The sequence below is a fragment of the Sander vitreus genome, chromosome 21 (genome assembly GCF_031162955.1).
Source record: "Sander vitreus isolate 19-12246 chromosome 21, sanVit1, whole genome shotgun sequence".
Classification (NCBI taxonomy): Eukaryota; Metazoa; Chordata; class Actinopteri; order Perciformes; family Percidae; genus Sander; species Sander vitreus.
The window spans coordinates 9,251,165-9,265,790 of NC_135875.1; the positions used below are offsets into that span (position 1 = coordinate 9,251,165).

Genomic DNA, 14,626 nt, shown 5'->3' on the forward strand with positions numbered 1-14,626 from the left:
TGGCAAGGCTGCCAGTGGCAGGCTTCCCTGCCCTCTACACCCCCAAAATTAGAAAGGATGTTAAAAAACAGAAGGACATACAACACTGGTTGCATTCAGCTAGACACTGGTCCAAATAAACAAACAAGTCCCCTCAGGCATTATTCACGTCCTAGCTGTAGTCTCTGACAGACCCCTCCATGATACTGCTGTGTGCAGGGGCAGACTAATAGCTCTGATTAATGTGACAAAGGGTGAACTTCAAAGCATTCATCATTGTGCAACACATCTGCTTGAATTGGATATCTTCCATTATTTTTACTGCGGATATATTAGCAGCCAATTGTGCAGCTGGTCATCGGCATACTGATTATTCACATGCTGACAGTTGTACTTACAGTCCTGCGATGAGCGGTGGCGAAAGGTGAATCGCAAGTGGCTCCGGTTGACGTCCTCAATAGGGATAGCAACCTGAGATAAGGGACAGAAAGAGACTGTGTGAGACATCTACACCCATGAACTTACACTCACAAAGCAGAATTGTAAGGACACGCTGGGAGCAGAATGAGCCCCACATTCTAGATTTTCATACTGTATAGAAATCAATTGAAACTAATAGCAAGTAGCATGGTGTGCAAAAATGGTTACGTGTGACGTAAAGTATATGTGATGTGAGCTAAAACATGCAAAACCCCTGGTACGGTCCTTAAAGTGTCATGGATCAATAACTTTCAATTTCTATACATTTCTGCTCTAACCATTCTACTACTAACCAATTTAGTATATGGTATAATATTCATCACTGTCTTTCTATGCTTCAAAGCTGCAGGAGTCAAAATCCACCATGCACCACAGTCTTCATTCTATAGACTGCTGGTGATGGAAACCGGTGTTGTGATGAATAATGGATTTAAGAATCAAACGGTGGTATTGCAGTCACTAAAGAAATGACTGGGTATAACAAAGAAGACATAGTACGGAGGTAGAAGTAAGCAGATAGAGACACACCTTTATTGTTTCAAACCAGCGTGGCTGCTTCACTTGGTAGTAGATGACAGACTTGTACTCATTGATCCCTTCGTCTCCAGCTCCAGGGAAGATCACATTCTAGATACAGAGAAAGAAAATGCACGGATCAGAGAATAGGGCTAGTTATCTGGTTATACTGGCATAGCTGTATGTTCATTCAAAGTGGCAAAATCATGATGGTTGAGCTATTATCACTCTACCACTTATTTCATAAAATGTAGTCCCTGGGACAGACGGCAGAATGGCCTTTAAAAGTCTGGATGCACTTTATGCGTGTGCACCTGCCTGTTGGCTGCCAATCTCATTACAGCACTGTGGAAATAAGAAAAAAATTAGAAATTAATTATTTAAGACCAGTATATGCAGTGAGAAGTGGAGGGAAGCCAGCACAGGGAAGCAGACCAGCTGGTGCTGATGGATCCAACCGTGTAAATTGGTCTTCCTAGTGGGTCCCCTGAGTTTCTACAACAGGTCAGGGTCCCCTGTGGGGTTTGGCACGAGGGCTATAGTGACAGCGGATGGCATGCATGCCTTGTTTTCTATCAATCTGCGCTCAGCCAGCCTACCCCTTTTATCCCACTACTCCAGCTGACTCCCTGGCCTGGTGCTGCTAAAATACTCCAACACTAATGGCTTCTGACAACCAGCAATTATGAGGAATAACAGGCCCTGTCTCCCCCAAGCTATGCCGAGCAGATCTGGGGGGCAGTGCTAGCTTGAGCAACTATTCCCCTTTACTAAGAGGCCAGGATTGATGACAGCTCCAGATTTTGGAGAGACAAAGAGAGGAAAGTAGCCAAGGTCTAGCCGCAGGTGAGAGGGGTTTTGTGGGCCTGTGCTAATATGTCAAGGTGATAAGAAGTCACTGTCCAGCCTCTCACTACACAATGTCACAAATCCTTTTTGAGACAGAGGAAGGATGACAAAATCCAGAAGCAGAAAGAGACCAGAAAGAAACGACAGAGGAGATAAGAAGGCTGAGACAGAAACATCCAGAAAGAAAATCACATAAAGTAAAAATTGCAAGTGGCCGGGTTAGCTCAGTTGGTAGAGCAGGCGCACATATGTGGAGGTTTGACCTGCGGCCCTTTGCTGCGTGTCATTCCCCCTCTCTCTCCCCTTTCATGTCTTCATCTGTCCTGTGGAAATAAAGGCCTAAACATGCCCCAAAAAAAAGAATCTTAAAAGAAAAATTGCAAAGTAAACCTACTATAAAACTTTCCTCAATATTAGTAATTAGATTTAGCTATTTTAAATGCCTTGTGTATTTTTTATTATCAAAGATTATACTGAAACAGCTTCAGACATTAAAAGTGACAGTGGCTGAATCTCACTTCTTTTATTTGATAGCTCCACGCTCGAACCGGAGAGCAGCCTTCGCGGAAGGGAGCAGCTGAACGTCATTGCTAACTCCGCCCATACAGCGGACGTATTCACGTGACGTTTCAGAGGAAAGGACATTTCATCCCTCTAAAAAAAACATTTCCTAGTTTCCTCTCTCCTCCGTCTCTCCCATGCTTCCTCGGTTGGACAGACTAAGATGCGAGGAAGGGAAGCAAGTGGAGGAACCGTGGAGGCAATTTTAGAGACGTGAGATTCAGCCAGTGTCTCTCATCTCAGACACAGAATTTTTTCCTGCCAATTAAAATCCAGGAAGGAAGAGGAATAATTTCACCAATTAGTGCTGATCCCTGGAGAACCAAACAGATGCGACTGAGCATTTTTGTGTAAAGCTGCAAGATGAGATGTTGAAGGGAGCTGTAGCACTCCAAGGACACATGGCCATGACACCCATAGATGTGATCAATGTCACTTGATCGCTGTTGACTTCTGTCACTGACTTCAATCATTACATCCCAAAGGCTCTGACAGCCTTAGCATACACAGGTAAATGTCCCATTGACATTGGCTCAGAAGAGCTGGGCATTGAACTTGACGAATCGTACCAACTGAACTGCGTTTAACCCCCCGAGTATCGAAAACTGTTGTGTAAAGAACCGTAGCTACGGTAGGAGTGCTCAGGTATCATACTGGCACCCGCTGAGAGAGCAAATGAAACCTGTTTGCTGTACTGTAGGTGCTACAGGCTATTCATGCACAACATGTCTACTATAATAAACACAGTAAAGCTGCTGGTAGATGACTAATAGACATTGTAGTATACCATGCAAATAAAGTTGTATACAAACAGAGAACAAATATAACAAAACAGAAGAGAACAGAGTCAGAGAGTGTAACATCTGACAGAAGCTAAGATCATCACTGCTTTCTGCTACTTCAGAACTGCATTTTTAGTGTAATCACCACTGATCCTTACACGTCCTCTGCCTGCTGAGCCAAATCACAGACAAAGCCTCTGAATCAAAAACTAATGTGTATAATTGAGGCAACTAAGGGTAATAGCGCTCATCTTCTGATTGGCTGTTTGCAGGAGGCCTCCCCATGACTATGGCTGTGTCATTTTAAATCACTCCATCATCAGTCCTTGTAACTTCCACTCGCTCTCCAAGTACACAGGCATACTGAGTGTGGACATAAATCTCAACATCAAAAACGGAACATTCACAGACATGTGAGCAATGAGCACACACTCCCACATGCACACACCACCTGCCCCAGTTCCTCCTCTAAACCTCTCATATCCCCTGTTAACTGATGGCCTCTGTAATACAAGCGGTAAAGTCAAGCAGGGGGGGGGGACAATAATTAAACATCAGAGAAAGGGGTCACTGGCTAGAGACTCCAGATGAAACAAAGGCTTTGTTAGGACATTAGACACTGATGGGTTGGCACATGATTAAAAAGTAGACAACACACGAAAGCAAAAGTCAATGAGACGTGCTCCAACTTGCAAATTGGCAGCCACCATAATGATTAATGTTCAATTGTGTGTTTTCGTTTGTGTCTATCTGGTTTGATTTTCTAGAGAAATTCAATGTGATTAATGGTGTTCAGCTGCAAACCTGGATGCTAGACTTTCCTATGCATGCGTACAACAAGTATGACTGGGAAATTAAAATTATTAACTGCTGACCACCTCCAAAATCTATTTTATTAAGTCTGTGCCAAGGCCTGCACATTTTCATCCAAATAAATACAAAACAATTTCAGACAGCTTGCAAACAAACAAAAAGACAGGGGAGAAAATGATCCTTTCAACTTCATTAGCCAAGGTTTATTATACCAGAAGGGGAATGCTGATTCATCAATTTCAACTTTAAAACTATGCTGCCCATATCGCCTGCCCGCATGCTTTGGTCTGTAACTGACTCCGACAACGATGTTGATTACTGCAGTGGTGAGACAAATTTGAGGCTAGTCAATCAACCACATAGCACAGATATTGCATTCTGTCATTTTTTACCGGTGACAAAGGCGTACACTCTGGCCTCTGTATCACACATTTTTTATAGGAGTCCTGGTCAGTTAAGCAGTGTGCTGAGCTGTGTGAGATTAAAGAAAGCCTGGTAAATCAGAGTCTGTCTGAGAGACCGATCGGCTATAGCACTTGTCCTGAATGCTGAGAATGAGCTGAACCCAGGAAAAATACCAAATAACCAAGTTAACATTCCTCAGTTGTACCTCCAACTTCTTGCCATCCTCGTCGTATACAGACATCGTCACCTCGACATTTTTGGGTGTGGTCTTGCTCCCCTTGTCAAAATCCCCCAAAGCTAGAGTCACGTAGATGTCGTTTCTCACATCACCTTTAGGAAACGTAAACAAGCAGGTCAGATGGGATGACATCCTCACTTGTAATGGTGCTCATAGAGCTAAAGGTTCAATATAAATAATTATTACTGCATAACTCATTACATCTGAGGTGGCCTAAGTGGATAGTTGGCACCATATACTTCATGGGTGACCTCAGACCATTAAATAACAAATTTCTTCTTTAAACCTTAATGAAGTATGATATGTTCTTTTCACCCTCACTCACATTTTGTAAAATAGTATCTCCTAATTCTAAATCACTTTCTGAATGAATGTGTTCAGCCAAACTATAATATAAAAGGAGACTTTCAGAGACAAGCAGCCAAGATAAAGCTTTTAAAAACACTCAACCTGGCATGATGATCTCAGGAAAGCCCATCTTGCGAGCCACAGCTGTTGATCGGTCCACCAGGTGAGGGAAGTCCTTCCTTATCTGATGGATGTCTCCAGGAAGCAGCTTCAGAGTCACCCACAGGCCTGGAGATGAATTCAAGGCAAAGATAGGGAGGGACTGAGATTAATTCAGGAGAAGACAGTGTGAGAGCAAACTGCCCCCGGAAAATACTAAAAAGAGATTTCTTCATGTGCTTTCTGCTGTCAGTTGTCAGAGTGACAACTTACAGCTCTAGGGCAAGACACTAAATAGAAGCTATGTGATTAGGAAAACATACAAAAGAAACAAGTGCTTTTTGTGTTTTCCTTGTGAAGTAGTGTGTAGGGTGTGCGTAACTACAAAATGGATATCTAGTGACATCAAAGAACTATGTTTTTGCAACAACAACAAAAAAATCACAGGAGCACATTGTATTTCCTCTGTGGATCGGTCTAAACGTAATATATGGTTACTGTGATTACAAAAAGTCACACCAACCTCGGCTCAAATAAAAGCGCTACTTCTGAGCACCAATACTGGGAGGGGGAAAAAAATGTTTTTCCATTACAAACAAACATTTGGTACTAAATGGGAAAATTTTTAAATAAATATTTTCCACTTAATTGCCAAATTCATGATAATGTCCACAATACCCCAAACTTCTTCTTTAAGCATGATTAAGTGACATTTTATGGTAGAATATTTAAATTGTGCAGTTATTCACAGACATATATAATTGGTCATGGAAAGACCTGAGAGTGGAAAGCTTGAGAGGAAAACTCTGGGGCTCTGAATTATTCTCAAACAAAAGGGCCTTCAGGGGACTTTCATGGGTCATATTTCCTAACAATTTAACACCAGTAGCCGCCCTGCTTGTCTCCTGGTTGAAATGGAAAGCTTCTTTTCTGCAGACACTGCATGGTGTGCCAGCTTCAGCTCTGTAACCACACTTACTCTTAACATTCTCTCAGGAAAAACAAAGCAGCACAGATGCATACTTCTGAACAGGACTGAAAATGAAAACAAAAAAGGGATCCAATTAAAGCGGTGGTCCTGTAGTGTGCCCCATTAGGGCCACTAAAGTGAGTGGTGCCTGTGAACCCTGAGGATTTATTCACTTTCACTTTACATGCCCCATATGGTTATGAGTGACACATCTCTCACTAGCCAAGCTGGAAGCCTTTTGATATGCATGTGTGACCAAAACAGCTGCTCTCAGTGCTCCACTGTTCTTCCCAGTGTGGGACAGAGCAGACCTGACATTTATCCAAGTACATCTTCATAGGGCATGACAATACCATAGAGGCTGTCATGTTGTTTCCCCCCTCCCATCACAAATCCCTAATGTTGCTCTTCTAACCACAGATGTCAAATCACTGATAAGAACCAGTCTTAGCAGAAGACTCACCAGCTTAATTAACAACTGCATTACTTACATCCTGTAGTCATAGTGATGAGGGCAACTATTTATAGTATGAGCAGTGATTTATAGTTTGAGCACTTGACAAAGAAGTATGTTCTTATTAGCAAGATGAACAGTTTCAACTCACTGCCAGTAAATTGGGGGTAACGGTACTTTGTATGAACAGAAAATGTCAAATGTAGTATGAAAAAAATTGACTGAAGATGCTGTTAAGGTTAAATTTAACATTACCCTCTAACCTTAATTACAATCCTACCTTGAAAGGATTTTAAAATATTTAGTAGCGATGAAGGATGAATAAAGAACATTTTCTTCATAAATAATAGTACTTTACAATAGGTGTGTAACCAAAGAAAAGCTGTAGGACAGTGCACATTCACAACTACAAACTAGTTTTTTTATTCTATAAACATTTTGGCAGATATTACATTCCTCAGTTTCTGGTAAAAGGCAATATCTGCCAAAACACAGATTTAAGATTTTAAATAGAATTTAAAACAAAAAGATTGCATCGGTATTATGAGTGTGTGGCTTCTCCCTCCTTAAAAGGGGAACTACCGTTTTTTTCAACCTGGACCCTATTTTCCCATGTTTTTGTGTCTAAGCGACTGATGGGAACAACAACCTTTGACATTGGTCCAGTATTAAGCGAAATCGTTGCAGGCGGCAGCGGCGAAACAGGCTACAATGTGAGTTAATAGGGTAATTGTCCAGCTTGTATTTGTCAATGTCAATCAACTCTACAAGAATCCAACATCAAGCCAAGTTGCCTGGAACTAAGCACTACTGGATATTTGGTGACCTAGTTGACTTCATAAACATTACAGCAGAAAATATTCAGATCCAGGTTGGATTTCCATTAGGGCCCGACTTAGGATACCTATTTCATAATATGAATAAGACACACATTGTATTATTTTATGTCTGATAGTGTGGTGAGTTTCCGCCTTGGCCCTGGTTCTTGTGGCTGATCCGTGCACTGTACCTTGGCCCTTGTGATTGACCTCTTTGGCGGTGATAACTTTGTTGATGACTGTCTGGAGGAAGTCGTTCTCCCCTGCCACCCTGGGTGAAAAACGGGAGATGTTCAGCTGCTTGTGGCGAATCATGGCGTCATCCAACGCTAGCCTGCAGTATGCACACGACAGGCAAACACCACAGAGAAGAAGAGATGGCGGAGAAAGAGGAGGAGCGGGGCAGAGGAGCCACAAAGTGATGGTTGTGAGGAGGGGAGTGGGGTGAAAAGAGAGACGGAGAGACAGAAAGAGACACACCGAAAAGTGATGCGAATACCGTGACACAAAGCCGCTTGTTAGCAGTTAACAGTGAGGCAGGATGGGTGATGAAAAGAAACACACAGAGAAATCATCGTTTAGGAAATTATGCCCAGTCTGCATTTATAGCGCCACTGGAGCAATGGGAAGCTTGACCTGCCCACAGCCTTTAAATATTTTTAAAGCGGGAAACTAGTAATAATAACATAAGCTGTAAACTCCATACCCATTCCGAAACTAACATTCTCACACTGCTTTAGGGAGAAAGCAAACGTAAAATATAACATCATGTTTTGTTCTCCGTGGGGCTTCAGGTGTAGAAAGTCCCAAACTGATTGAGACGAGTGACGTAAAGAGCATAAGAAAGTAGCATATGTGATCTGAGAAGCACCACATGGGTGGCAGCTGTGAGAGAAATGTGTGCAGTTGGCGGGGATGCCATCTGCAGTATAGAGGACTCTAAACAAGCAGAAGAAGTAAAGCATGGAGGAGAAGACAGTGGTGATGTCAACATGGAGGAAGCAGTAAAGGATCTCTGTCACTCAGGCCTGTCTTCAGTGCCTCCAACACCAATCCAAGCAAGGATTTAGAATAAGCGACAGTAGAAGTGTGTACATTCAAGGGACAAAACATTGTAGGACAACAGGAACAAGGTTCTCCCTTAAATTTGCAATAATTAACTTTTTGAATGTATTTGGATCTAAATTGTTGGACACAGGGAGATATAGAAAAGGTATTCAGACATGGTGGAAAGAGGAATCTGATTTTATGATCATTATTATCAGTCTAGTTATTTTGACTTTAGGTTAATGGATTCAAAAAATGTAAGAAAATAAGGGGGGGAAAAAATGTCTATTAGATATTTCCAAGGTGACGTCTTCAAAATGCTATGTTTTGTCTAACTTACAGCAATGACATTAGACTAAAAAAAGCATTTGAGAATGTTTGGCATTAAATGGCTTAAATGATTAGTCAATTGTTGTCAATCAATTAATCGATGATAATTTAACGTGAAAACTTGCTACAAATGCATTATCTAAATGCAAGTTGGTTTGATTCCAGACAGCATGCCAGAGATGAGCTCAGTCTCAGACTGTGGCGGAGTGTCTGGGACAAACAAGAACAAACAAACTATTTCAGCAAGATTTTGATCTATCTAGACCATTTCTGAAAGCTATTTCCATTTCTGTTTGGATGCCAGGAGTCTATCCAAATTACATAACTACGTCAAACCACCCCTAAATGGCTCCTTCACTTCCTGCCTCTGTTGGCCTTGAAAACACATGCAGTAATAAGTTGTGGAACTGCTATTTCAAAACTTTCATCAGTTAAAATTTAGTGGCAAATATTCACACTTGGACATAAATAATGCCTTGTAGACCCTGTTCTTCTCTTTGCACTGGAAGGCTCCAATTTCCATGATTTATGCTCACAGATAAAACTGTTAAGTGAGGTGATCTGCCAGCTAAACTGCCTGAATCTGAAGCCTTTCCAATTATGCAGAAAATCACGTTAAGAAAAAGGTTACTCTGGCTCTGTACGCAGTCCTACGAGAATGGCGGCAGTTAATGAGATTGCCTTAATTGAGTCAGCAGGGAATAAGGCAGCACTACTGTCTTAAAACCCCCGCTAATCAGCTGTCAAGAATTCAAGACTTTAAAAAGATAAAATACAAACGCTGCATACCAGATATCCTGTACATACTCAAAATAATGGAAAACGGTGTAAGAGCAGAACTACATCAGCTTCGCTACTTTATGCAACATTATAGTAATCTTAAAGGAACTCCATGCTCCCTTATGTGTGAATGTGATTTATTTTGTGCTGCTGAACAATCCACTTACGGCTGAAATGGGATAAAGTGCTGCTTGTCCTCATCGTCCATTTTGCCCGTTATGATGTCGGTGACATCCATTACTGTAGAAAAACAAGGAGAGAGGGTTAAAACATTCTCAAGGCCTGCAGAATATAGCATGGCTGTGAAAGAGCTACAGATAACTGCAAAAGCAGCCAATGTTGGCTCTTCTATAATGAGCAACAATTAAGACCGATGCAGAGCTATGATGGAAAAAGCACAGGTTGTGCCTATTTCAGGTAAAGTCAACCCTGATTTCTGCGACCTGCATATTGGTCGCAAATGCAAATAAAAGGACTGTGAAATCTGTGATGTGACTTTAAAAACACACATTTAATGGTAAAAAGTGATAATGGAAGTAACTTAATCCACACAGAATATATTCTTTTTGATGACCTCCAGTAGTTTAACCTCTCACTTTGCTGCAGTGATGGGCCCTGTGACATCACTGTTACATTAGCTGTAGTTACACTTCTGACCACACCAAACCACCGCTGGGTGTGGTTAACTAGACCAGGCTTGAAACTTTCAACCAAAAAGGGCAGCAAAACACTTTTCAGTCTGGTGTAAAGTTTCTTTTTAAATGTCTTTACAGTAGTTACAGCTGCGTACAGAAGTAAGCCTTGAGGTCTAAACAAGCTATAAGAGCAATGCTGTTATTGCAATTTATACTAAATGGGGTGATGTACAGTAACACCGCTAGAGTTATGTATCCAGGGATTCCAAACACACAATGCATAAACAAGTTGTTTGCCGAGCTTGCAAATTTCCAGGTTTAATTTGACCAAAGATGAACTTTGACCAGCGAGCCGGACACCAAAACAGGAAACACATTCTTGAAATGGCTCCAACTGAAGTGAATGAGAGTAGGAGCAAGTATACACAGTGTGGCTAGTGTGACAGCCCCTTTACTCCATTACCCTACATGTCTGATGTCAACCATATAAAGCCTGTTATAACTGTGTCTTAAAAAAGAGCAAATCTCAAAGATCAGGCTCTCCATCATGCTGTGTACTGCAGCAATGATGATAATGTCTAAAGATGAGCCATCATAAATCAAGCTGTCATTTACCTTCTCTTCAAGTGGCACTGGGAAAAAGACACTGAAAGAGGGGTATAATTTCCTCTGTTGGAGAACTGTGGGCAAAACACCAATCTAATTAGTTTACAATACGCCTGGCAGCTTGCCAACAGGAGATAAATCACACTAATTTTTCTTTCCACTTTAACTGGATATCTGTGAATTTTAGCCAAAAGCATTTACTCATCTGGGGAAAGACTTTGATACAATACTTCCTAGGGGTAGAACGGTACATGTATTCGTATTGAACTGAAACGGTACGGGCGTCTCAGTTCGGTACATGAATTTACATGGAGAATACACGGTATAAAAATAAATAAAACTCACGTGCAAATGAATTAATGTAATGCGGAACTACTGTTACATACGCGTTTCTTAGGGACACCTAATCTGTAGCCCCGCCTTAGATCTGAAGCTCCCAAGCTCCGCCTACATGTCGAGTTGGTCCAGTGAGTCCACACGAAGCAAACTAGTCCCTTCCATATACAACCAAACACGGATGTACTGTAGCTGTATCCCTTCTTGCCTCGACCACAAATGGCTTCCAGGCCCATTTGCTTCGCTGTTTGCTCCGCTGTTAGCTCCGCTTTTAGCTCCGCCGTTAGCTGTTAGCTCCGCCGTTAGCTTCGCTGTTTGCTGCTAGCTCCGCTGTTAGCGTGTGAAGCTAACGCCACAATTCCCCAACTGCTCTGTGTAACCGAAGCTGCTCTTTTAACACGCTTGTCTCCCATATCCCACTACTAGCTGATTGTCTTATTTTGTTTACAAGTTCCATATGGAGTCTGGAGATGATGTGGGGTGGCCTACTTATTGTTTACCGTTTACATCTTACTTTATACGCTTCAGGCTGTTGCAGCTAGCTCAGGGGAGAAACTGGATGACACTAGGTGGTACAGCCTGAGACATGCACAATAAAAAAAATTGCCTTCTTCATTTATGTTATGCTTTTCCCTCCATTGTACCGAACCGAACCGTGATGTCTGAACCGAGGTATGAACCGAACCGTGACTTCAGTGTACCGTTCCACCCCTAATACTTACTGTAGCCCAAAGTGTAAGGCAAAACAAGAGATCTGTTCTCTCTGATCTGATCTCACGCACATGAGGACATTCAAGCATAGCCAGGGCTACGAAGTTCTGAGATAATGTCAGTGTGTATAAAACATAACCTCTGACTTCAGAACTCGTGCCTTGCAGCTCTTTTTGGACCAACAGGTTATCACTGAGTCTCTGTGTAGTCTGCTTTACCTGCCACTCCAAAGGGTCTTCTGAGTCCTGACGTCAGCTTCTTGGTGTTGTTGTCTCGTAGCTCCATGCGCCCCACTCTGACAATCTGACACACAAAACTGATCTTCTCTCTCTTCAGATCTTCACTGCCTAAGTCCTAAGGACGGAAAAAAAGAAAAGTTATGAAAAAACTGCTGGTGCTGTTGGCTTAAAGTCGATAACAATGACTTGTACTTTAGTTAGACATATAACAAAAAACTACTACAATCGGGTTGTATATTAACCCCTGGAAACTACATTTGGTTTTAAAGTACCATCTGGATAGCACCTCCTTAGTTGAAGACGAGTTTGTGTTAAGGACAAACTTTTCATCACAAACTGCTTTAGCATCATCTGTTATTGTGTCCACAGATTCATTTCCTGTGGGCAATATCTTCCAAAACTAGCAAAGTGTTCCCAGTGGGTGCCTGCTGACCCTTCTGCCCTTGGGCTTCCATTAGATAGAGGTGACTGCCTTGGTAAATACGTACAGCAAGCCAAGCTCTTTCTGAGAAAGCTTAACAAATAGGCTAAAGGCTCTGCAAACCCACATGCCTCATAACATGGCTGAATAAACAGTGGGCTACCACAGGCGAGTGTGCACACGCACAAACACACAGGGACACACATACAAGCAAACACTCACCGTGAAGACGGCCCGCAGATTGTGAAGCTGGTCAATGTCTTTCACCAGACCCGAACTTGACCATTTCACCAGGTAGTTTTCACTGTAAGAGAGAGATGACAGAATATATATCGTTATAATCTGTCTCAACAATTTCTCATTTTATGGTGTGTGTGTGTGTGTGTGTGTGTGTGTGTGTGTGTGTGTGTGTGTGTGGTCTCAAACATCAAAAGCAATCTTAGATGGTCCAAAAAGAGCATTAGTTGCAGTCTTGAGGCACATCTACTGTAAACTCATCACAACTCAATTTAAAAATACAAAACGTATTTGACCGTGAGTTGTCACAATTGGCATGAAAAGAATCGTGACTGCGTTAGCTACAGTCAAAAACAGAACGTGGGTGTATAGTTCAGACTACGTCTTGATGCACAAATTCATCATCTTTACAATTTCTCACAATGGACAGAAACTTGGAATTAAATTGTCAGTGCAACAATAGTAAAGGTAAAAAGGTACAACTGAAATAGCACAAGAAGCCAAAAGTGAACACAATGTTTAATCAGAACTGTGTTTGTGAATGTGAATGAGTTCAAAGCAAAGAAAGAAAAGAGGAAAAAGAGAGAGAGTGTTAAGTGAATATGCACCCAAGGGTTTACCTGATGAACTTGGAATCCACTGGGTCATAGAGTGACATGAGCACCTCTGCGTCCTCACCGATCTTACACACCACATTCTTTAGAGTCACGAAGAGGGCAAACGACGGTGTAGAGGCAAACTTTGCTTGCCTGGTCAGATCAATATTCTGCTTCTGAGACTGTTGGAGGGAAATAGAGATGCTGCATTCAATATCGGGCATTCTTCCATAGCTTTTTGTGACACGCAGGTAGACCTCGGGCCTGTGTGGAGTTTAAACAATGAGCCCAGGGGAAGATCCAAGAACGCGATACTGAGAGTAGGTGTGGTTAGCAATTGCACACCGGGTTATTCAATGTAAGCCACTGCCTCTGTGTCTTTCTGAAAATTTCAAGTTAAGAAGCAATAATCAACAATGACTATAAATCCATCAGAATTCTGGAATAAGTCTAGACTAGACTAAAAAGTCTTAAAAGGTCCCATGGCATGAAAATTTCACTTTATGAGTTTTTTTTAACATTAATATGAGTTCCCCCAGCCTGCCTATGGTCCCCCAGTGGCTAGAAATTGTGATAGGTGTAAACCGAGCCCTGGGTATCCTGCTCTGCCTCAGATGGGCCGATCTGGAATCTCCTCCTTATGAGGTCATAAGGGGAAAGGTTACCTCCCCTTTCTCTGCTTTGCCCGCCCAGAGAATTTGGCCCGCCCATGAGAAAGAGAGAGACATCATGGCTTGCAAACAAGCAAAGTGGCAGTTGGTCAAGGCCACACCCCCACCCTCCACCTTGCCCCCCCTCTCTCCTCCTCAATAGCATTTAAAGCTACAGACACAGAAATGGCACATCTTAAGGAAAGCTCATTGTGGGACTGGGTCTAGTGGCTGTTATTCTGCACCATGGCTGAATTTTGGGAAAGAGACTTCAGATACAGTATTAGGGGACCACTAAGGCCTATATAAAAGCATCCAAAAAGCAGCATGTCATAGGACCTTTAACTTTAGCTTGATCTACAGAACCGCATCTGCAGTAAAAGGTGGACTGATTGTGTGATTCCTTGGACGCCCTTCAAAAATATGCTGGAGCCACATTATTAATATTTATCACGTTGACCTGGACACTTTCTTATTGCCCATGCATATGCAATAAAGACCTCTGGATGAGAAGGTCACATAAGATGAGACCACATAACTGCAGGGCACTTAGCGTCTGACAGTCCTAGATACTGCCAACTGACATTCAGGTGAGGGATGCCACTGATAGGCCAAGTAAAATACACAGGGAACCTGGCTGAGTTCTTTACTTTCTGAAAAAGCAGTCAAGCATCTTTGTGTACCAGCAGTGGCCCAATTTCCCCCACTTCTATAATGAAGTTGTGC

The 14,626-nt window shown here is 42.2% G+C and overlaps 1 protein-coding gene across 2 annotated transcripts in view; it reads right to left on the reverse strand.

Moving 5' to 3' along the window:
* Positions 1–14,626, reverse strand: part of dock1 (dedicator of cytokinesis 1) — a 188,603-nt gene that overhangs the window by 148,772 nt on the left and 25,205 nt on the right. For both annotated transcript variants that reach the window (XM_078278479.1, XM_078278478.1), the window contains exons 8-16: positions 13,275–13,432; positions 12,640–12,721; positions 11,976–12,111; positions 9,637–9,709; positions 7,504–7,583; positions 5,074–5,199; positions 4,591–4,715; positions 988–1,086; positions 378–450 (exon numbers count right to left, since the gene is read on the reverse strand). In XM_078278479.1, the coding sequence (XP_078134605.1) occupies positions 378–450; positions 988–1,086; positions 4,591–4,715; positions 5,074–5,199; positions 7,504–7,583; positions 9,637–9,709; positions 11,976–12,111; positions 12,640–12,721; positions 13,275–13,432 (952 nt within the window). The remainder of the gene's footprint in view (positions 1–377; positions 451–987; positions 1,087–4,590; positions 4,716–5,073; positions 5,200–7,503; positions 7,584–9,636; positions 9,710–11,975; positions 12,112–12,639; positions 12,722–13,274; positions 13,433–14,626) is intronic.